The sequence below is a fragment of the Tupaia chinensis genome, unplaced genomic scaffold (genome assembly GCF_000334495.1).
Source record: "Tupaia chinensis unplaced genomic scaffold, TupChi_1.0 Scaffold000298_1, whole genome shotgun sequence".
NCBI classification, from domain to species: Eukaryota; Metazoa; Chordata; class Mammalia; order Scandentia; family Tupaiidae; genus Tupaia; species Tupaia belangeri.
The window spans coordinates 683576-706453 of record NW_006159787.1 but is presented as its reverse complement, the minus strand read 5'-3'; the positions used below and the strand labels follow the sequence as shown (position 1 = coordinate 706453).

At 38.1% G+C, this 22878-nt stretch overlaps 1 protein-coding gene across 24 annotated transcripts in view; it reads left to right on the top strand.

The window, feature by feature from the left end:
• Positions 1-22878, top strand: part of PTPRD (protein tyrosine phosphatase receptor type D) — a 457704-nt gene that overhangs the window by 286118 nt on the left and 148708 nt on the right. For all 24 annotated transcript variants that reach the window (XM_006150805.1, XM_006150804.1, XM_027772789.1 and 21 more), the window contains 2 exons: positions 12283-12373; positions 17963-18172. In XM_006150805.1, the coding sequence (XP_006150867.1) occupies positions 12283-12373; positions 17963-18172 (301 nt within the window). The remainder of the gene's footprint in view (positions 1-12282; positions 12374-17962; positions 18173-22878) is intronic.

Sequence of the window (22878 nt, the reverse complement as noted above, 5' to 3'; positions counted from 1 at the left end):
TCCGGGACACGAACCACGATAGACTACATGCGAGTCCAGCAACATAGCCATTACGCTAACTGCTGGTCCCAGATTTTTTTTATTATTGATAGGTAAAAGATTCTTTGGGCTAGCAGACGACATGGTAGTTGGGGCCCTGGACTGCCACATGGCCAATTGTGCCAGGACCTGGAGGTTTGAAGCTTGCACTGGGCATATGTGCATGTATGTCCAAAGTTCCTAGAGGAGAGTGGAGGATAAGGGATTGCAGTGTAGCCATCCCGTGAGGGGATGATTTCTCACTTTGTCTCTCTGTGTCTCTCTCCGCTAAGCACAGATGCCCTATAGTAAAAGTCTCTCTAAAATGTTTATATATATATATTGTGTGTGTGTACACATGTATTTTCTCACACCATTTTATTGATGTATCATATGGCCATATTTAATATGTACAATTCAGTGAGTCTCAGGATAAATATTCACTCATGAAACTATCATGAAGGCCAGAGACATCAGATATTTTCACATCACCTGCCATAGTGCCACGTAGTGTTTCAGAGATTCAGTGGAGACAGTGAAGTCTTTCTCATTGCTCTTACACAATGTAAACAGTGAGGGAATTTGGTCAAGTAGAGTCAGTTAAAGCAGTGTCCTATGATAGAGGAGATTACATAGATAAGACAAAAAGCAGGCTCCTCATCCCAATTTAGTAATAAAAAGTAGGAGTCCTAGAGAAAGTGACATCAGTGCTGAGGCTTAAAAAATGACAAGAAGTTAGCTATACCATCGGAGTGGGGAGACAAGAATTGAGGCAGAGAATATAGTGTATGTGATCAGGCAGAGGTGAGAGAAAAACTTGCACTCGCTATTTGTCTACCTCTTATTCATCAGCTAAGACCTTCCGGCTGCCATCTAACAAATGCATATTCTATCCACAGTATATTGCCAGTGTTCTGTCTGGAAATAGAAAGATGACTGAGATAAAGTCCTACGTGATAGTAGGAAAACATATACAGAAACTAGATAATGTGAATATAATGGGGTGAGTACTGTGGAAACATAAATATCGAGTTTTATCACAACCTTGGTGTCAGGGGAGGCACCCTAAAGGAGATGAGATCTACTCTGAATCTTGAAGAACAGGAAAAATTTAGCAAAGGTGAAAAAGTTGCAAATAGTGAAAGAACAGGGAAAAGATATAGACTGTAAATTCAATCCATTAAAAACAAATGCATGCCTATTCACGAAAAGAGCAGTTGAAAGATAAAAATAGTATAGTACATTCTACAGCATTTACTATTAACTTAGTTTTCCGGACGTTTCATTATTTATATAAAATATGATATTTAAAGGCTGCTCACCAAATCGTCTTCATAGAATGTGTTAGACATTAATGGGAACTGATATTTTTAGTCCACTGGTCATCAGCTTTAATTTCATTTTCCAATTTTTGAATGGTTTAAGAATATTGCAGAATGGATTCTTTTAGTGTTTTTGTTGAGCTGGTTCAGTTTTTCTCTTTGTTTTATTTATATGCTTTCTCCTTTTAATATTTAAAATATCAGACCAGAGAAAGGTATGCAACTTTGGTAACAATGAAAGAGATGAGACCATTATTGAGAAAAAAAAAAAAAAAAAAAAAAAATTGATGTGAGATGAGACCATTATTGAGCAAAAAAAAAAAAACCAGTATTATGGGGAAAAATTTTTTCTAGAAAAGAATGAAAGAATTTCAAAAATATATCCTAAGACCCTCCTGAGGGAAAAGGGAATGGAAGACTAAATCAGGAACATACTTGAGTTGAAAAAGAATGAAACCATGAAAAATGGAAAGTGAATCAATCAGTGAAAAGCCTTAAATGGTTTACATACACTGGGCTTTGAGGAGGGATAATGGCATAAAGTTACCCACTTTGTCTCCTGTGTTAGTTATGTGTCATGATCAAGTATTAGGAGACACTGTACCATGTTACAGCATTTGCAGTACTCTGCAAGTTAAGAAATTAGAAAAAGCAGTGTAGTTTTTCCATCAGTCGGAGAAAGAGAGTAGGAAACAGTACTCATTTCACAACCATGGGCAAGTTGCTAACTTTTATTTAAACAAAAGCTATCTAGAAAAAATGCTTCCTATTTGCTTTTGAGCCAAATGCAAGGTTGACGATTAGAACCAGTTTTATTTACCTGCAGGAACAATGCTTCTCTAATATCTGGTCAAGTTAATTGGGAGATCTTGATCTCTACCCTGCCAACCTCTCACTGCCTAAAAACAGAATTGTGTCATAAAAACGTAAGGCGGACATCGTTCCTTACTTCTATATTTTTCACAATTGGCTTTGTATTTTTTTGTGGAGAGCTCCTCAAGAAAAGACTGAATTCCAACTAAAACAGCATTAAGGGTACAACACTTCTGGAATTAAGATTTCTGTGGTGCTCCTACCATTATTTGTACCCTCAGTCTATTGATTGAGGGTACAAAATGCCAATCAGAAAATCTAACAGTGCCATCATTCTTCTGAAGCATACTGTGAGGACCAAGAGAACTTCTGTGACTTTATTGAGGAGACTGTTACTCTGGATGGTAAAAAAGGTATGCTGTACAGATTGTACTAGGAGAGAAAGCAACCATGAGGTACTCAATGTAAATTTATGACATAGCAACTGTCTTACGCATATAAAAATGGAAATGAATTTTAAGTATTGTATGAAAATTTAAATTTCTTTGTTCCTACTAATTTATCTTTCAGGTTCCCTAGTTTTTCCTTTTCTTTTAAAAATGATGATTTTTCTGAAAGCCTGCCTTGTAATGTTGCTTCCTAAAATCTGCATACTACTATTAGCAGTTTAATAAAGAGTAATTTATCAGGGCCTGTCCCATGGTCTATCAGTTAAGGGGGCCAAATCCTACATGGCCAACCAAGGTTTAAATCCCAGCCAGAGACTTGAAAAATATATGGGACGAAAATCCTAACAGAATGGAGAGATGGAGGAGAAGGGACTAAATATTACTATGTCCCATTAGGTGGTGCTCTCTCTAACCCTTACCACCCCTGTTTCTTGGTCTCTGTGATAAGTACATATGTCCTGTGACAATTAAAAAAAAAAGAGTAATTTATCATATTAACTCCAGTACCAAAGGTTTAAATTTCTAAAGTGCTGTGTAATTTACTAAAGATATTAGAAGGTTTCATTTAAGTCTCAAAGTAATCCTGTGAAGTAGATTATCATGCTATTCAAAGGACATTTCTTACATTAATACACTCCTTACAAGAAGGTATTTCTTGTTTTATAGCTGAGGCAGTTATGGAATGGACCAACTTGCCCTGGTACACAATATTAGAAAAGAGAGGGAAAACTTAATTCAGGCAGTCTGGTTTCAGAGCCCACACATTCTGAACCCCAGCCCTGTCCCTGTGATCACAGAATTTATTGGCCAATTCAGGGCATTTTATTTTAGACAATTAGCTAACCAGCAAAGAACTCCATAAGAAGCGGTCATAAACAAGACAGTCCTAGGCAAGCCTTAGAAACAAGAGCCACAAGGCACACGTGTTTGAGCACAGATCATGGAAATGTGTGTGAATTATCATGAAGCAATAAAACCAGTAGGTTACAAAGAGAATTTAGAGGAAAGGTAAAGATGGAGGCCTCCCAAAGGCCAACAATGCCCTCCTCCGTTTTGCAAGTGAGAAAAATCATTATTAAGACAAGTAACTTCCCTCACAGCACACAACTAAAAATTATTCAGTCTTGATTTTTGTTTTTGCCATAGTGTGCATGTGCTCACCTGAGAGAGTGAGAAAGAGGCAAAGTGAGTAACAGCCCCTGCCCCCAGGGGATGGTCATGCTGCAGTCCCTTCTCTTCCATTCTCCTTTCAGGATTTCGGCCATGCACGCACATGCACATGGCATGATTTTCAAGGTGCCAGGTCCGGGACTCCCACCATGGTCAGCCATGTGGGAATCCAGTGCCTTAAGTACCATGCCACCTGCTGGCCCTCAAAGACTTAATTAAACATAAAACTAGTAATGATTATTCAACCTGCTATGGTTTTTGTATGGCAAATTAATTTGATATAAACAATACGTGCCCAAATGACCAAAGCAAAAAAATATTGAGAGACCGATAGATAGATGAGAGAGTGAGAGATCTCAAAAGTTATCCAAGGAATAAAACTCATCATTAAATTCTAAGATAAATTTTGATCACCCAGTTAAATAACGAGTTTAAAAAATACTAATACTTACTGCTAATACAAAAAGCCTGGCTGAATTTGAAGTGGGACTGCTGCGAAGACCAGAGCTTGCCTTCTCATATAATTATATGGAGCTGTGTCCCTTGATGATAACATATTAAATGAAATTAGTAAAACTTTACTTAATATAATTAAAATTCTGAAGGTTAGATTTAACTTACCTAATTAAATCTAATATACTGGGAAAACACAGCTTACTTTATAAGTAGTCAAGGGCTTTCCACATATATTGATTCTGAAGTTATTTATTTTTCTATTAGTTTAATATTTAGAGTCAGTGTTGAAAAAGGTGTTTTGAGCCTAAACTTCAGGCTTGAATCAGAGAGGCAAAGCAAAGTGTAGAGTTTAGTTTTACTGACATATAAAGCAGATCTAATTCCAAAGCAATTTTTTTTTCATTTCACGCAAGTTTTTTTTTCTTTTTTTTCCTTTTTTAAATTTATTTTATTTTTTTGTATATACTTTCAATCATATTGTTTGACTTACAATGAGACCATTTTGATATGTGCACATTTCTCCCCAGACCTGTTGATCAAAATATCTTCAGCAGATAACACCACACCTCCCCATCCCGTCAATGCTCAACCTCTATATCCCTTCTCCAAATGTCCTTCGTCAAGCAAGTTTTTTGAGTTTATATAATTTGGTTGATATGAACTTGTAGGGCACATATTAGCTCTCCATTTCACACCTCCTATCTGAATCGTCTTATCTTCCTTAATGTCCTTTGAGAGTAGGAAAAGAGTTACCAGTACTGGTAAACACGATAATTTTTACAGCAAGGAATTGTATTTTCCATAAACTGTATTTGGGTATGCCATTACTTGTTTGAAGAAAGGAAAAAAAGCTTGATGAGACAGAGCTGAAAGTTCTGTTGGAGAAATAAGGCCCTCAAATGCCTTTGACTGCCTGGTTTAGAAGAACCACCTGCCCTACCTACCTCTGCTTTTCATCAGGAAAAGCAACTCAGTGACTAAAATGGCAAAGTTAAGCAAATGTCATGGAGATTATATACACGTCAGCTTTAGTAATGTTGTGCTACATATAGAAACAGTTCTTAAACAGTATGAGAAACCTATAGACTACAGATGGTCCATTGAGATCATCTAAGATGGGTAACTGATCTAATCAATGAAGATTTCATTTAGGAAATGAGTGAATTGGTATTTGAAGAAAGAGAAGTTACCTTGGTGGAAGTGATAAAAGGTGTTAGTCACGTGAAACAGAATGGACAAACGTAAAATCCAGACACTGAAAGCCCATCAAACTACAGCTCAAAGGATGTGGGTAGATAGACTCATTTAAAATCCTGCTGGGTCTTATAATACCTTTTTATCTTTATTCTAAGACATGAAGATCCATTGAAATGTTTTATTAAGTGGAAATGGTACAATCAATTTTGTATTGTGAAAAAATTCTAGAGATTGGATTAAAAGGGGCTAAAGTCAATGGAAAGAGAAAGGAGACCTGGGTAATAATTCAGGCATAAGATGAAGAGAAGTAATTATACTAGAGAGAGGGTTGGGAAGTAATAGGACTTGGCAAGAGATTAGGTATGAGGAATGGAGAGAAGAGAAGCAGCTTGTCAGTGATAACCCCTAGATTTCTGACATGTGAAAAGAAATGAATGTGGTACAGTATTGGAGGATTTATTTCCAAAGGCATATTGTTTCATTTTAGTCATAGTAATTTTGAATACTTTTGTGTCATAGAAATGGGGACGTGAAGTTGGAATTGGATAAAACTGTGGAATTCAGAGGATCATTCTAGACTAGAGATAGTCTAGTCTAGAATCATTTCCCGAGCAGCATTCTCACTTAGTGGCCGTTGACTCATCCCTCCACCCTTCTCATGAACCGCAGAGTCTAGAGATGAGCCCTTCCCTACAGCAGCCACTAGTCTGAACTGAGATGTGCTCTAAGTGTAAAAGAGCACACAGGAGTTCAGAGACTGTATGAAGAGGTTCATGAGCAGGGTGGAGGGATGAGTCAACAGCCACTAAGTGAGAAGCAGTAACCTTGGGGGGAAAGCTGGGTTACAGGTGAGGGAAGAGCATGGGTATTTTCAAATGCAAATCATAATCATTTGCATTTACTTACGGGTACTCTGAGCTGGAATGAAATCTCCTGGTAAGAAAATGGGTTGTGAAAAAAAGTCCTTGGCTGGAGCTTTGATGAACTTCACCATTTAAGAGTTGGGTAGCAGATAATAAATTCTGTTAAGGAAAAAATGTTGATCATGGTAAGAAATGCAAGTAGGAAAAAAGAGTTCCCTCACAGATATAGGGAAGGATCTTGGAGGATCTTATCAACATGATAAGATTCTATGGAGAAGTCAAATAAGAGAGAGAGGACCAGAAGTTCTGCTTTTGATGGAATGCTATTGCGGTCACTGAGAACTGTGGCAAAGGTAGTGAGCTGGAGTGAAGAGGCAGGAGCTTGAGCACAGCCAGCTGGAGGTGAGAGCAAGGGAAGGAAATGGAAACAGTAAGACTATATTGACAGGAAGAGGTGGGAGATGGAAAGGATGATGAGAAGAGTGGGATATGGTCGTGTTTTTAATGGCAGATCTTTACAATGGTTGAAAGCCAATGGAGAGGATCCAGTGAGAAGGGAGAAGCTGAAAGAGATGAGAGAGAAGGAATATTGTATACTTCCTAAGAGAAGTGAGAAAGTAAAAGCCAACTCAAAAAATAGATAATGGCCATAAAAAGTAGGGCCAGCCCTTCTATTGAATCAAAGGGAAAGATTGTGATTTATGCACAGACATAGATAAGCTTATATTGATTAGTTTAGTGTGGTAGACAGATGGTAAGGAAATTCTTTTTTAGATAATTGTATTTTCTCTGAATATAAGAGACATGGTTATCTTCTACATGATAATATGGAATCTGAGGTTTGAGGCTAGAAGGAAAAAATGGAAAAACTTATTGCAGGAACTCGAAGTACTAGGTAACTAGAGAGATTATTAGATAGAGGTAAGATCACCAGACTGTGTGGAGGGAGTCACTGAATTTGCTGAGCGTAAGTTTCTGGTATATTCTGTCCCACACAGGACTTCTCAGGCTGTGTTGACCTCCCTGGATTTAAGCACAGAGAATGGCAACTATAGATTTCACTTGTGTTACAGCAGAGGTGGTGGGCATCGAGAGGAAGAGTTGAAAGATCTAAAATTTGGGGGTGGAGGTTGCAATCACTCAAAATGATGGCAGGATTTAGGGAGAAAAGAAAACCAGAAACGCTACAAACAAATCTTTCATAACAACAGAGATGATGGAGAGATTGCAAAAATCAAGCAGAGATGATGTAGTCAAACTGCATGAACTTCAAAAATGGTGGGATTTGTTTTATATTTTAGTAAGAGTAAAGGAAAGATGCCTTCAAGTAGCAAAAGGGAGCCAGGAAAGAACTTTTTTTATCCCCCATACAAAGTCTTTGAACTCCTTTGTGCTCTTTGACACTTAGAGCACATCTCAGTTCAGGGTAGTGGCTGGGGTAGGGAACAGCTCATCTCTAGCCTCAGGTTCATGAGAAGGGTGGAGGGATGAGTCAACAGCCACTAAGTGAGAAAGCTGCTAGGGAAGCAGTAATCTTGGGGGAAAGCTAGGTTACAGGTGAGGGAAGGGAATGGGTATTTTCAAAGCCATAGTTTCAGGGAACACAGTTAAGTTGTGTTGATTTAAAACTAGACAAGGCCCGCTGTATGGAATTCCAAATTGCAGTACTCCATTTCTGCCAGTGTGTGAGAGCTACTTGAAAGTAAACTCCACTTTGACTGCCCTAGATGAATATTTTAGGGATCAGGGAAGAGAAAAGGTAATGGATATCTGGCCACATTATTAGTTACTTGTTATGTTGAAATCTGTTCAATTCTTATCCCAGTCATGAGTAAAATGAATAGCTGGGAAGTGCTGTAGGAGAAAGAATAATGGAGTTTTGTGTTTTGTTTTTGTTTTTGTTTTAGTTTTTTTCTCTTTTTTTTTGCATATACAAGAATGGCAACTGGAAGTATGAAAGCAGAAGATAAATTAATAGAATTCATCAGCTTAACCTTGATTTAGAAGAATCTAAAAGAGGACAGTGGGAGCTGTCTGATCACGTGCAGTATCGATGCTTTAGGCAAAGAGATGTTCTCCTAACTGTGCACTTGGTAGTGAAAAGCAAGTTCCCTGACAAGTGTGTTTATCAAGTACATCTGCAGTGTTGTTTTCTACGCTCAGTTGCAGCCTCTGTCATTCTTTTCCATGCCTATTTAACATGAAAGACTTATTTGGCAAATCCTTCAGGTGGTGGGAGGACAGGAAAAGGAGGAATCTTGCTCTGGGTCATAAAATAAAAGCAATTGGCTTCTCTTGTACACTCCAACTCTTCCTTCTGCTCACCCTGCTTGATGATCATGATTATTTGTAGGAGAGAAAACACATGGCCAGGTGATGTTATCTTGTGTATCTGTTGATTAGTTGCTCACAGCACCCTGGAAAGGGGTTCTAGTATGGTTGTCTGGTTTGCCTTGAATTCTTGATTAGAGGGAAAAAAGGTGTGATGAGTTCTTTAACATGCATCTCATAGGATTTCATCATGTCTGACTGAATAAGCTAGTTCAGATGCCTCTCTGCCACCTTTAAGGTCTCCCACTTTACTAGCCAAAAACAGCTCTTGTTTGCTTAGTACTACTTGCCCCACGCACTGTGCTAAGGTTTTTGGTTCATTTATTTCATTTTTTCCAAGTCCCAGCATGATGCTGTTTACTTTGACTTTTCAGAATATGTAGCTGTGGTTCAGGAAATTACATGATCAGCCCAAAATCACACAACACTTTAGAAGCAGAGCCCAAATTCTGGGCCACATTGAATTGCTAAAGAGGGATGCTCCAGGTACCATATTCTTCACCAGAACACTCTAGAGCAGCACTGCCCATCAAAAAATAATGAGAGACACTTGTGGAACTTTAAAATGTCTAGGAGCTACAGCGAAAATGTAAAAAGAAACAGATGAAATAACTTTTAATAACATAGTTTGTTGACCCCAATATATTCAGGATATTATCATTTAAACATGTAATCACTGTGGAAAAAATTATTATTGAGATATTTTACGTTTTCTCATCCAAAGTCTTTGAAAACCAATGTGTTCTACATTTATAGCTCATCTAACTCCAGACTAGGGGATGCTGTTGGGTTGTCAGAAAAGCCATGATGCATTTTTACATAAAAAAAAAAAAACAGCAGAAAAATACGTCAAGACTTTTCCATTAGCCCAATATATTGGACAGCTCATTTCTAGTCTTCATTTATGGAAATGGAGCTTTTTACCACAGAACATTTATTAAAAGTTTTGCTTTGAGATGAGTAGAAAGACAACTTTGAGTGCATGCTGCTTTTCTTTTCTTTTCTTAAAATCAGTGATTTTTAACACTTTTTAAAATATTTATTTTATTTAATTTTATTTTTTCATTCATTTTAATTTGATCAGAGAGAGACAGAGACAGAGAGAGAGAGAAAGTGAGAAAGCAAGCTACCAGGCCCAGGACTTGAACCGTGGTCCGCCATATGGGAGTGTCCAGCACCTTATCCACCATGCCACCTGCTGGTCCCGCATGCTGTTTTTCTTTCGATACTACATGGTCTAGGGCTGGTAGCATCCTCCGCCTCATCTCTTGGTCCTGTGTATAGCCTTCTCTATTAAAGGTTTATGGGTAGAGGAGACTGAGTGATGAGCAGTGGCAAGGAAGCACGGGGCAAGATTGACCCATGTGTTTGTTCTGAGTTTGAATCTGGAGACCTCCTTGAATACTTTGGAAGTACATGTGCCCATGATCTGGGCTGGCTGAGCCTGTGAGTGGATCAGACCATGAACACTCTGTTGGGGGTGCATGTCTCTGTCTCTCTCTTTCTCTTGGTCTCTCACTTTATGGAAGGAAGGAATAAATGAATAAATAAACAAACAAACTTTAAATCAAAGAAAACAGGCTGGATACCTAGCCTGCTAAGCTTGAAACATACCTACTGCCTACCCAAGATCTTGACGAATCAGAGAGCTGGAGGAAGGGGATTGCAGCATGAGGACACTTTGTCCAGAGTGATTCATTCTCTCTCTCTCTTCTCTCTTTCTCTCTCTCTCTCTCATGCATATACATACACTCTTCGATAAATAAAAAAAATAAAGATGCCGGGTATGTTTGGGTGAGTGTATATTTTCATTTGTGGGGAACTAAAATATGCTACCTCAAAATACACTACTATGGGATATTTTGAGATGATTATTCAGAAGATACAGAATTAACTTTAAAAAAAAAAAAAAAAACTATTGTGAAAGAAAGTTCCATCAGTAAAGTCAGCATCAGATGCTACAGGCTTTCCTGGTGCCACCTCCTTCCTTCTCTAGGCACAAGAAAAGACAAAGGGCTGACCACTGGCTCAGAAAGACATGCTTTGCATCTTCTCCCCTTTGGAAGCTGAACACTGAGCCTATATTGTAGAAAACCTCAGGTTATTTGGCCCTCCATTGGGTTTCCTATTTTGTGTGATTCTGTATGCGTACGTGTATGGAATTAGCGAGCTTTTAGAAGAAAGAGGTAAAATTTAAGGCTTGTTAACAAAGGTTAACAATATATCTCCACAAAATTGATGAAGTCCTTAGAAAATTACTTAATACATGCAGGAAATGAAAGAGAGAGAGAGAGAAATTTAAAAGAGAGAGAGAAACTAAGTTTTGAAATCTTTCACTATCCATTTTAACTTGGGCAGTTATTTAATGTATCTGGATCATTTTTGTCTGTGACCTGTCTCTATAGCCTTGGAACCTGTACCTAGGCTGTCTTTAAAGAATTGTCCTATGGGGAACCAGCAGTTAGCGTAATGGCTATGTCGCTGGACTCCCACGTAGTCGACCGCGGTTCACGTCCCGGACCCGGTGGCTTAAAACTCACGCCGGGCGCGTGTGCGTGCGTGCCCAGGATCCCAAGAGGAGAATGGAGGAGAAAGGATTGCGGCGTGACCATCCCCCCTGGGGGGTGATTTCTCGCTTTCTGTCTCTATGTCTCTCTCTGTCTGTCTGGCGAGCGCACGCGCCCTATAGCGAAAAAAAACCTCTCCAAAAAAAAAAAAAAAAGAAGTGTCCTATGGAAGGTAAAATGTGATTATGCATTTAATACAATGCCTTGAAGTAGGAAATGACTAATGTGTTAGTATTAACTACGTTCAAAGTCCTGATACAGTTTCTACCAAACATTGGTGTGAGCAGAGTCCCTACACATCAGTTTGGGAGTAGGATATATACAATCTCTGTAGAGAACGTAACAACTTCGCAAATAATCTTGATCTATTTCTGGATGCTGGCTTTATACATCACTCAGGTTTAGTTGGCCATTCTCAACATGAGGAAGCAAGTATTTTTGGCTCTCCCTATGGATATCATTATGTTGATCTATTGATTTCGAACTCCTTTAGGAATTGATCCTCTCCATGTTTCTGTAGCATTTGTGATCTGATGAGTAGGAACAGGAGAGCTTTTCTGTCCGACTTGCTATAATTGTTAGGAGATTATGAATAACCTGTATGCTTTTAATTTTTTATCCTTATCAGGATAAAGCATTTTAGGTTAGTAAACTAATAATAGGTATTTCTGCAAATGAAGAGTCATTTTTATCATGTATCTTCCTTTTAAAAAGTCCTCTTGTAAATTACCATCATAGGAAATATTTAATTCAGCAATTTGTGGAGGTAGATTTCGATCTACCAGCCTTGGATGTGTCACACACCAGGGTCCTAACAAACCATGCCTGCTCGGTTTATGATAACTAATAAAGAGCAGTCAGCCATGGTCGTATTACCATACAAGATCATTGAAGTCACGCATTAATGTCTACCCATGTTGTTTCTAAAATTGAACAAACAGGTGGTTATTTGTCATTGATGTAAGAAATGGACAGGCCACTCCATATTCATAATTTGCCTTCAACCCCAATCACTGATCTGTGGAAGATTTAAAGGAAAATTCATTTTCTTTTCCCTCTGAACTAACTTTATATTTATCTATCCGTTCCTTTGCAGAGGTTACTACATAATAATTGTGCCTTTGAAGAAATCTCGTGGGAAATTTATCAAGCCATGGGAGAGTCCAGATGAAATGGAATTAGATGAGGTAATGATGTCTTTGTTGGCTGTATCTTTCATTAGTTATTTAATATATCAAATATCCTCCTTTTCCCTGTGGAGGGCTTTCAGCTTCTAATCCAGGGGCTGACTTCTGCATGGCAGGCAGGGATGGTTCAGTGGTATGGGCCTGCCATCCTCTAGAGACCTTAGGACAGATCCTTTTGCTTTAATTAAAAGACATTAAGCTGCAATAAAGTTTACAACCTGTCTAATCTTTGTTGGCCTTATAGTTTGCCCCTTACCCTTTGTAAAACATGATGCAGAGGTGTGAAAAGTGAAGTGAATTGTCAGGGAAGACTTCATCACTGTTCATTGGCATTGCAAGGCCCTTCATTAGTACGATAGTTATTAAGGTTTTTACAAATGCTAAATTGCACACTGCAGAAAGAGTTCATTTAACCTACTGTGTGGTATTGACCAGGTTCCCCTCTGAATTCTGCTGATTAGCAAATATTTGCCTTGCTCTCTAGTCTGTAGGTTTTCAGAATTAAAATGTGTTTAAATTGCCTAGGAAAACAAAACAAATCACAAAATTTTTAGCAAAGCAAGAAATATAGCATAAAACCTAGCAAATAGTAATAATATGATTTTAGTTTCTAAAATTTTACATAGTAGTTTTATTTTAATTCATATTCTGTTTGTAAAAAGCAACTTTTTGAATGCTAATACATAATGTGAAGAGCCTAAGAATTGTATACTTTTATTTAGTTGAGAAAGTATTATACACAGTGTTAAGTTAGGTTCTCAGAGGGCCACAACAAGTTGGTAACTAGGATTCACATTTTGAAATAGAGGAGAAACTTTGTTGTTTTAACATGATACTCTTTTGAGGGCCAGCAGATAGCATAATGATTATGTTGCTGGACTCCCATGTAGTCAACTACAGTTCGAAGCCTGGACCCAGTGGCGTAAAACTCACTCTGGGTGTGTGAGTGTGTACGTGCCTAAAATCCCAAGAAGAGAATGGAGGAGAAGGGATTGCAACATGGTCATACCCCCAGGGGGGTGATTTCTCATTTTCTGTTGGTCTCTATCTCTCTGGTAAGCACATTTACCCTATAGCAAAAATCTCTCTTTAAAAAAAAAAAGATACTCTTTTGAATTAGGTCATAAGACAAATAGGACCTTAGTAGGAGATATCTGAGGTTTTAATTTATTGGATTTATTTACAACATAGGCCACATTTCGTAATGTAACCTATTAGTTCTAAGTATTCTCTTTGCCTCATATTAGCACAAACAAAGCAAGGAAAGAATACGTTTGTTAACTGCAGTATAGGGTGGTGGTACTTACTTCAGCATCCGTACTGAGGCAATGACATGATAAAAAATGGCTGTTAGCTTCCTTTGGCAGATATATGTCATATCTAGAAGTGGGATCCTTCATTTCTTTTATTCATCTCAGTTAAATTTGATCTAGTTCAGAAATGGAGATGAATTTGAGGTTACACCTGTGCTTTTGTATCACTGTTCAGTGGTTAGATGATCACTACAGGGGTTAAAAAGTAAGATACAATTTCAGTCATGTTAAATAATTTATGGTCAAATCAGTTTTTTTCCTGTTAAAAATGAAGGAACAAAAATCTTTATTTTGTATTGTTGGAGGGATTGCAATTCTTTATCCAAAGATGCAAAATGATCAGTCATTCTTTTGTAAGCATTTTGAAACAACATATGATTTTATTTGTAACTGACTAATCAGTAAATCCCGTAATGCTCCTTGCTGTGTTAATCAGCTCTCAGCAGAATTACAGAATTGTCACCATTCCATTTTAGTTGAAATTGGAGTTAAAATGTAAAGGCAACTTGTAGAATGTGTCCATCTCTCTACCTGTTAAAGTTTTCAAGGCATTGAAATCCAAGCCAGATTGACATCAAGTACTTTAAAATAATAAACTTTCCTTAGAAGTAGAAGCGTTGAATAGTAAGTTATAAGAAGTGAATCTCATTTATAGCCTCATTTTAACCTCCAAAATGTACAGCAGTACTGGTGGGCTATATGACATTGAACTTTCTTGCAATTAACTTGTACAGGTCCATGCAGCTGAGTCCTATGACAAAGGGTCATTTAAATCATCCCACAAGTTGTGATGCATTAATCTGTATAATAGTTTGATAAAGAATACTTCATTAATTCAAAATTTTTGGGTCAGGATGGGTTGTTTCCCACTTTTCTTACTGATGTAATTGAGATCACATTGTAGAATTAATGGTGGAAGAAATAAGATATGCATTGACTGGAAAATGGAAATTATATCTGATATAAGAACTAAAGCCCTTGCTATATCTTCTAGAATTACTTTCAATATGTCTTGCTACTATTGTGGAGGAGAACAAATGAAAGTAGGCTATGGCCTCACTTTATGCTTACTCATCTAGTTTCTGATCCCTACAGTTTTCTTATTTTTTTTTCCTCCCTACCATGGATAATAAAAGCATTGTAGTAATTTTATCTATAGCTTGGTACTGCCAGGTTTGACAAAGCAGTGTTCTTCTCTTAAATGTATTTGACCAAGTAATTTTTCAGAAAGGCCTATAATTCAAATTGTTGGAACCATATCATCGACTAGAATGGTGGCCTAAGGGGATTTCCACATGCATGCCTCATATCTAGGCCCATAAAAAATCGAAAAGGCTTTCTAAAGGGAGTCACTCTCCAAATTATCTTCAGAGCTCATTTATCCTTTGTCCAGGGATGCTCTCTACATGATAAATTCATAGGCCTGAACTCCTGTTGTCAAGGTCAGACTGGGCAGAGCAGATATTGATAGTCAAAATGAATTTTGGGCAGAAAGATTCCCAAAATGTTAGTTATATTTAATTCAGGGCCGGTCGTGTAATACATCATAAGCTCTTCATTTCATTGTACTTCAAAGGTCTGCTGTAAAAATAATGTAGTCATTTGTGGTTGTAACTTCAACACACAAGCTAACTTCGATGTCATCTGAGCTCACTTGAAGCATTTAAAGTATAACATAGAAAGTGTCCCACAGAGATTAGAACAACCTAAAGGAACAGGGTCATGTTCCAGGTTTGACCTTAATGAATGACTGCATTGGATCTAAGGAGCACCAAAAACCTCAAGTATTTTATTTTGGAGTACTTCCATTGTCTTCTAAAGAAACCCTAGCACCAGGTACTTGTGGGAGTGACAATGACTCGAATGAATTATGGCAGTTGTATCTGAAATATGAATAAAATCAAGGTAGGGTTTGATCAGTGAAGTAGAAGAGGGGACACAGGCACATAAACAACTGATGGTAAATGTTTTTGATTAACCAACTTCAAAAAGCTGTTCAGCTCAGCTGCAGCAATCTTCTTCTCAGAGTAACAGGCTACCATTATTTACTGCATATCAGCGATAACCTTTGTCATGACTTTTCAGTATAATATTGCATGAAGTGTTTGGTGTCTGAATTTTTAATTTGCATGTTAAGCCTCCAGAAAAAGGAAATAACATATTCATCTGTGTTAATAAAAGCAGATGCACATCCACACACACAAAAATCTAAGTACATACTGAGTTAAAATAAGGTAGATCATCAGAACTCAGACATCATATTTTTGTTTCCTTGAGGATATGTGACCAATAAATAAAAATAGGTTTGGTGGATCATCTCTGTAGCCTAGCAGTTAAAGGAGTCGATTTCCACATGGCTGACAGCACTTTGAATCCCAGTCCCCTGGCTTTGAAAAATACACCAGGAATGTATGTGTACATGCACAAAATCCCAACGGGACCAAGAAATGGAGAAGGAATTGCAGTGTGAAACTCCGCATTGGTGGGGTGCATTCTTTCTTGTTCTCGCTTGCTGTCTTTCTGGCGAGTGCATGCCTCCTCTGGAAATTAAAAAAAAAAAAAAGGCAAACAAACAAACAAAAAAAACAACTATTAAAAACTGGTTGAACAGATCTCTTAAGTGTATTCTCATCTTCCTTTAGTAACAGTGAAAAATAGTGCAATGTTCTTTTGCATATCAATTTTCTCATTTATCAAATGGGATAAAAGTAACCTACTTTACTGGGTTATTATGAGGGACAAATTAATTAATATATCTTTAGCCTCCCTAAGTGGTGTCTAGCACCTAGTAAGTACTAATATTAGGTAATTGTCATTACTCTCATTATCATCACTATTGAAAGTAAACCAAAATTTGATGATATAAGGATAGAGAATTAAAATGTTGCGTTTCTGGCCTTTTGTTTTTTGTTTGTTTGTTTTTTTGTTTTTGGTAAAGAATTATTTATTTAATTTTGGGCCAGTAGATGGCATAATGGTTATGTCACTGGACTTCCATGTAGTTCACCACAAATTGAAGTCCTGGACCTGGCAGCTTAAAACTCATGCCAGGTGCATGTGAGTGCATGCCCAAAATTCGAAGAGGAAAATGTGAGGACTTGCACTGCACATGGTTAATCAAGGAGCAAAATCAAGCTAGAAGTTGTTAAATGAGGGACCAGCAATGGCGTAATGGTTATATCGCTGGACTCCCACTTAGTCAACCACAGTTTGAGTACTGGACCTGATGGCCCAAAACTCACACCAGGCACATTTGTATGTGTACCCAAGACCCCGAGAGGAGAATGGAGGAGAAGGGATTGAGGTGTGAGCTTCCCCATAGGGGGGGCGGGGGGGAGTGATATCTAACTTTCTTACTCTGTCTCTCTGGCGAGTACACATGCCCTATAGCAAAAATCTTCCTTCAAAAAATGTGTAGCAATGTCTGTTTAATATGTGAATATTAAAAATTGTTCATTGGATTCTGTTTCTGCTGTTTTGAGGGAATTCGTATCTTATAAAGTATCTTATTACCCTAGGCCAGCAGATGGCATAGCGGTTTCATCACTGGACTCTCACATGGCCAACCGCAGTTTGAGTCCCAGACTTAGTGTCTTGAAACTCACACCAGGCACATGTTCATGTGTGCCCAAGATCCTGAAAGGAAAATGGAGGAAAAGGGATTGCAGCATGGCCATCCCCTGGTGTGGACGAGTGATTTCTCACTTTCCTTCTAACTCTGTCTCTCTTTCTCTCTCTCTGTCTCTATCTCTAGCGAGCACACATGCCCTAAGATAAAACCTCTAAAAATAAAAATTAAAGAAAATAAATATACATATAAATAAATAAATAATCTTATTACTAAAAACGATCTTAAATACTACTAACATCCTAAACTTTGGTCATACTTAAAGATTTTGATGACATTTTATCAGATTACTCCAAAGCTTCATACAATCATTTTTTTTTTTTTCCTGAGACAAGTTATGATCCACTATTATCCTTGGGAATAGTTTCAGTCTAAGAAATGATATGAGCTACAAGTAGAAGATCTATTCACCCAGTGTTTCTACCCTGGGCCTTGAAATAGCAGTCCAGTATCTTACCTTACTAGGAAGACAAGCATTTGAAAGATTGTGTGAACTGCAACTTAGTGATGCTGCCTAGTTAGGTGAAATGTGGACAAATTGCATTTTGGTTCTTCCCAGTCCTGAATTAATTTCTTCCATTAAACACTCAATAAATTGGGTTATTGTTGTTTACAGTTCTCTTTCTGTTTCTCACTTCTTTCCTTAAGCTGCTTAAAGAGATATCTAGGAAACGCAGAAGCATCCGTTATGGGAGAGAAGTTGAATTAAAGCCATATATTGCTGCTCACTTTGATGTCCTTCCCACTGAGTTCACCCTGGGGGATGACAAGCATTATGGTGGATTTACAAACAAGCAGCTCCAAAGCGGTCAAGAATATGTCTTCTTCGTGTTAGCAGTGATGGAACATGCAGAGTCTGTAAGTTAACTTTGACAACTTCTGTTTCTTATGGTATACATAGACATTTTCACCAAAATATGGTTATGGGGGTGTATGTAGGTAGAGCCATCCTAGTTATTTCTCCTGAGCTATCATTAACTTAAGTGTAATAACAGGCTGCCTGCTGTCGAACATTACTGAGCATACTGCTTGAAATTTCACTACAAATGATACCAGATCCCTGATGACAAGGAACTTAGGTGGACTTCTGTTATGGGAAGTGTCGGATTGATAAGACTTAATTCTTGAGACCTTTCGATGTAACAAATATAGCATGGTGTTGCAGCCATAACTAGTCATAGTCTTCTTCCCTCGGTCTTTTACAAATGACCATTCTCAGAAACATAAACTGTAAGAAGATGGTTCTCATCTGTAAGATACCTGAAGGACATGAGTCCTTGTGATTGCAGTGGTAACTGGCGCGCCCCACACTTCACAATAGTGTGTTTCCAGGTTAATTGAAGTAACTTTGGGGTGACCATATTTATTTTCCTGTAACTGTCAGTGAGGCCATAATGCCTCTGATTCACAGGGAAGATCTATCTAGAAAGAGGCAGGCACAGCTAGGTTCTTTAATTATAGCAATTTAATGGTGACTTTATCAGTGAAAAGCTAAGAAAGTTAGAAAAGAATTCAATAAAACTAAGAATTCCTTAGGTGCTCAAGTAATAAGTTGTCTCCTTTTATGTAATTCGTCTTGCTCTTATGTCGTTTTATGCTTCATTTGCTTTGAACGTTTAAAAAAGAGAGAGCAGGTGTAGATGGGAAAGGGGTGTTGGATTGTGAAGTACCAGCTCACATTAACATGTAATATACATATTCTAAACTGTCTCTTTCTAATCAGAGCTTAAATCTGACAGGCAGCTCAGTTGAGCCAGTCACTTCCTGTATATAAGAAACCCATGACGTATCAAAGGTTTCTGCACATCAGGTGTTCGTGTGTACAGGGGGGTCTCTCTTCAAATGACTGAAGGAATTCCCCTGTGGAAAATCAAAACATGAAGGCAGTCTTTCTGCCTGATTTACCTTTGTGCACAGAATGTCATTTGAAAACAAAGTGACGGCCTTGCTGGAATTTTAATGCACGGATGTGCTTTCTCTTTCTAGTTCAAGGTTTTAAAGCAGAATATCAAGGGAATGGAATGTAGGAAATCATCTTTTTTTTTTTTTCCTTTAAAGACTTCTAGGTATTTGAGAGGCATTTTCTTTGAATAGCTCTAGGAACATTTCAAAAAGCATATTCACAGCATTGAGGTAGATCAGAGAATCCAGCCAAGAAGAGAAATCTCATCTGATCATGGAGACTTTAACTCCCACGCTCACAGACTCTGGTTTCTAATGTCTCTGATACATTGCCACTACTGTGTAGATGTATCACCACTGATGAGGAGGTTACCTACCCCTTCCCTGAGCATGTCATCTCATTGTTTCATTCATTACAGAATTAGACCTTCTATCCAAGAACATAATGTGAATTTCCCTTTTACCTATCACCTTTCTCCTCATTGCTCTTAAAGCAAATGGCATTTCCTCTATGCTTCATACAGATTTTCCTGCCAGTGTTTACATTATGAAAGAGACTGCATCCAACTAGCATACTGTTTCCAATGATACAGTCCTTCTGTAAGCCTCGGGTCCTCGCCATCGATGATTAATAAATCTGCACATCATCACTGCAAGGGTGGGCCGGTAACTGCAGAGATTACCCCACAAAGACAGGGGCCTCTCCCAATCCGCTGTCTAATGTGAAGAATATAAAAGAACGGGTTTAGGATGATACAGAGTTTAACCTTGTCTATTACTCCCACACACGGAACAAATTCTACTTTTTATGAAGCTGGTATCATTTCGTGGCTTTTTTTCTTTTCATTTTTACATGTCTCTGTTGCCTGATCTGGGCTAGAAATCTTTGCACTTGAGGAAAACCTTGATTGACCAAGATATTCTCTCAAAGCCTCTTAGTAATGAATTTCACATGTGAGAGTTTTATTTACTTCAGTCCACCACACAATTTGAGTTTGATCTACAAAATGGAGGGGGAAGTATAAACCCAAACAGACGATTTTCTTAGGTATACAGTCTCCGTGCCGAGGCCTTTGTCTAAATCCTTACTTCACACACAGCTTTTTTCTTGCTTTCTTGCTTGCTTTCTTTTAACTGCTTCTGAGAACTTGGGGGTGGGGGAACCCACCACATGTAGTTTTCATGCTTTTTTGTCTGCATTAGAAAATATGAAAATCTAATTGATCTTTTTTGGGGTGGATGCTTAAAAAAAATGGCAAGGAAGAATAGTATCCAGACATTCAGTGGAACATGTGTTCTGCCTTACTGCTGAGATTATAGTTAAAGGCAGAATATATGTCCTTGAGTAAGTTTTAAAAGTTGGAGGTTAAAGAAAAACAAACAAAAACATATGTTTACTTATCGTGAAAAATGAGTACATACACTTGTGTCTTGATCATCTCAGTCATTTGGAAAGATGAGTGTTTCATTTTATTCTGCCAATATTTGTGAAAAGCCCACTAAGTACAAAGTTTTATACTAGCTACTTTAAGCATGTAAGCACAAATAACGTGCCTTCCAAAATTTATAGTTTAATTGAAGAAAATAAACCATATACATATATAAAAAAATCAAAGTAGGTTTTGACAAGTGCCATTAAAAAAGTAATCAAGGGCTAAGTAAAATTTGTAAATTTCTTTTTTACCTGTTTTTTGGGAAATGACTGAGTACTTTCAGTTAAGGATAGGTGGCCTCCCTGGAGGCAGTAATCAGGTGGAGCCTTGAAGAATCAGGTGGATTTTACAGATTTAATGTTTTGGAACTTGCCGGGGGGTTAAAGAGTGACGAGAGAGCATTTGGACAATAGTGGCAAGAAGCTCATTTTAATGAAGTGTGTTATATGTGGTAAGTTTAAAATGATATAATAGAGGCCATTGAAGAAGCATGCTAACAGGGGACCAACAGTTAGCATAATGGCTGTGTCGCTGGACTCCCACGTAGTCGACCGCAGTTCACGTCCCGGACCTGGTGGCTTAAAACTCACACCGGGCACGTGTGCGTGCGTGCCCAAGATCCCGAGAGGAGAATGGAGAAGGGATTGTGGCATGGCCATCCCCCCTGGGGGGTGATTTCTCGCTTTCTGTCTCTCTGTCTGTCTCTGTCTGTCTGGTGAGCACACAGGCCCTATAGCAAAAACCTCTCAAAAAAAAAAAAAAGCATGCTAACATACCTCAGTTTTATTTGAGAATCATCAGAGAGCCTCTTGAAGGCTTTACAGTTTTAGTATGATTGAAAAACTAGTTGCAATAGAGGCCATTAAAGGGAGAAACAACCTCTTTGTATGGGTAAGAGAGTATAAATGAGGCCCTGAAGAAAAGTGGTACTCGTGAGGCTGGAAAGGGGGCAGGGTACCTAAAGGCCATTGATAAAACAAAATCAGTAATTTCTGTTCTAGATAATTGATGTTCTGTTCCCAGATAGGATGAGATCAGTTGGGTAGTCAGGGTGAGGGTGTACCTGGGAAAAAAAGAAATAAATCATGCAATTCTTCATTTGCTACGTGTAGAAATCTCTAAAATGCTTAGATTTAAGGTTTCTGAATTAGAAGAGTTCCTGAGTTTAGGAACATTAATGAGAAAGTAATTTGCAGAGGCTAATGATTAAAGCTGGGGATGACCTTGCCAGATAAAGGAGAAAATGAGACTGGGAGAGTACAGAATTACAGAATGCTGGCCCATAAGATGGAGTCCATGACAGTTAACGCAGCAGGACATGCACAGCTGGAAAGATGAGGACAGAATTAAGTGAGCCAAAGAAGGGAGTTTTAAACAAGGTTTGCTCACGTGTGACAAATCTGGAAAAGATGCCTAGAAAACTAAGGGATATGTGAAGGCAATTAGATATGGCCAATGGAGAGAGGACCAGTGGTGATGCTAGAGGAAGAAGAGATGAGGAGTCTGTGTCAGGAGAAGCACAGGAGCCAGTACAGATGGACTGGTGTCTACCGGAGTTGGGAAGAAAAGGAAAAGAAAAGTCCCTGTTAGGGGGGGTCAAGGGAATACATTTCTAAGTGGACTACAATAGGATAGTATATTATTTAAACACATTTCACAGACATTCAGTTTATATCTTCATCAAGTAAGTGTATTTTTGAAAAGTGTATTTGTTATCAATTCCTGGGAACAAGCATACCAGCCTCTGAGGAGTAATTGTAATCATAGTAATGATAACTGGAAATTGGTAAATCCTTTCAGGTTCTGGAAAGTATACATTTTGGAAAGCTATATCATCAGTTTTGTACATCTACAATTGGAACATCAGAAATCTCTTTTGAAATTGCAGACTTTATTCATCATCTGGCCAGTTTTCCAACTGGTGTACAGTAATAAGGAGCACTGTCATAATTTAACATTTAAGTGAATATTGACTTATTTTGCTCTGTAAATGTTTCCTTTTTTTTTTTTTTTTGATTTTCTTAACTGGGCAATAATGTGGGACCAGCAGTTAGCATAATGGCTATGTCACTGAACTTCCATGTAGTCGACTGCAGTTCGAGTCCCAGACCCGGTAACTTAAACTCATGCCCAAAATCCCGAGAGGAGAATAGAGGAGAAGGAGAAGGGATTGCAGCATGGTCATCCCCCGGGGGGTGATTTCTTGCTTTCTGTCTCTCTGTCTCTGTC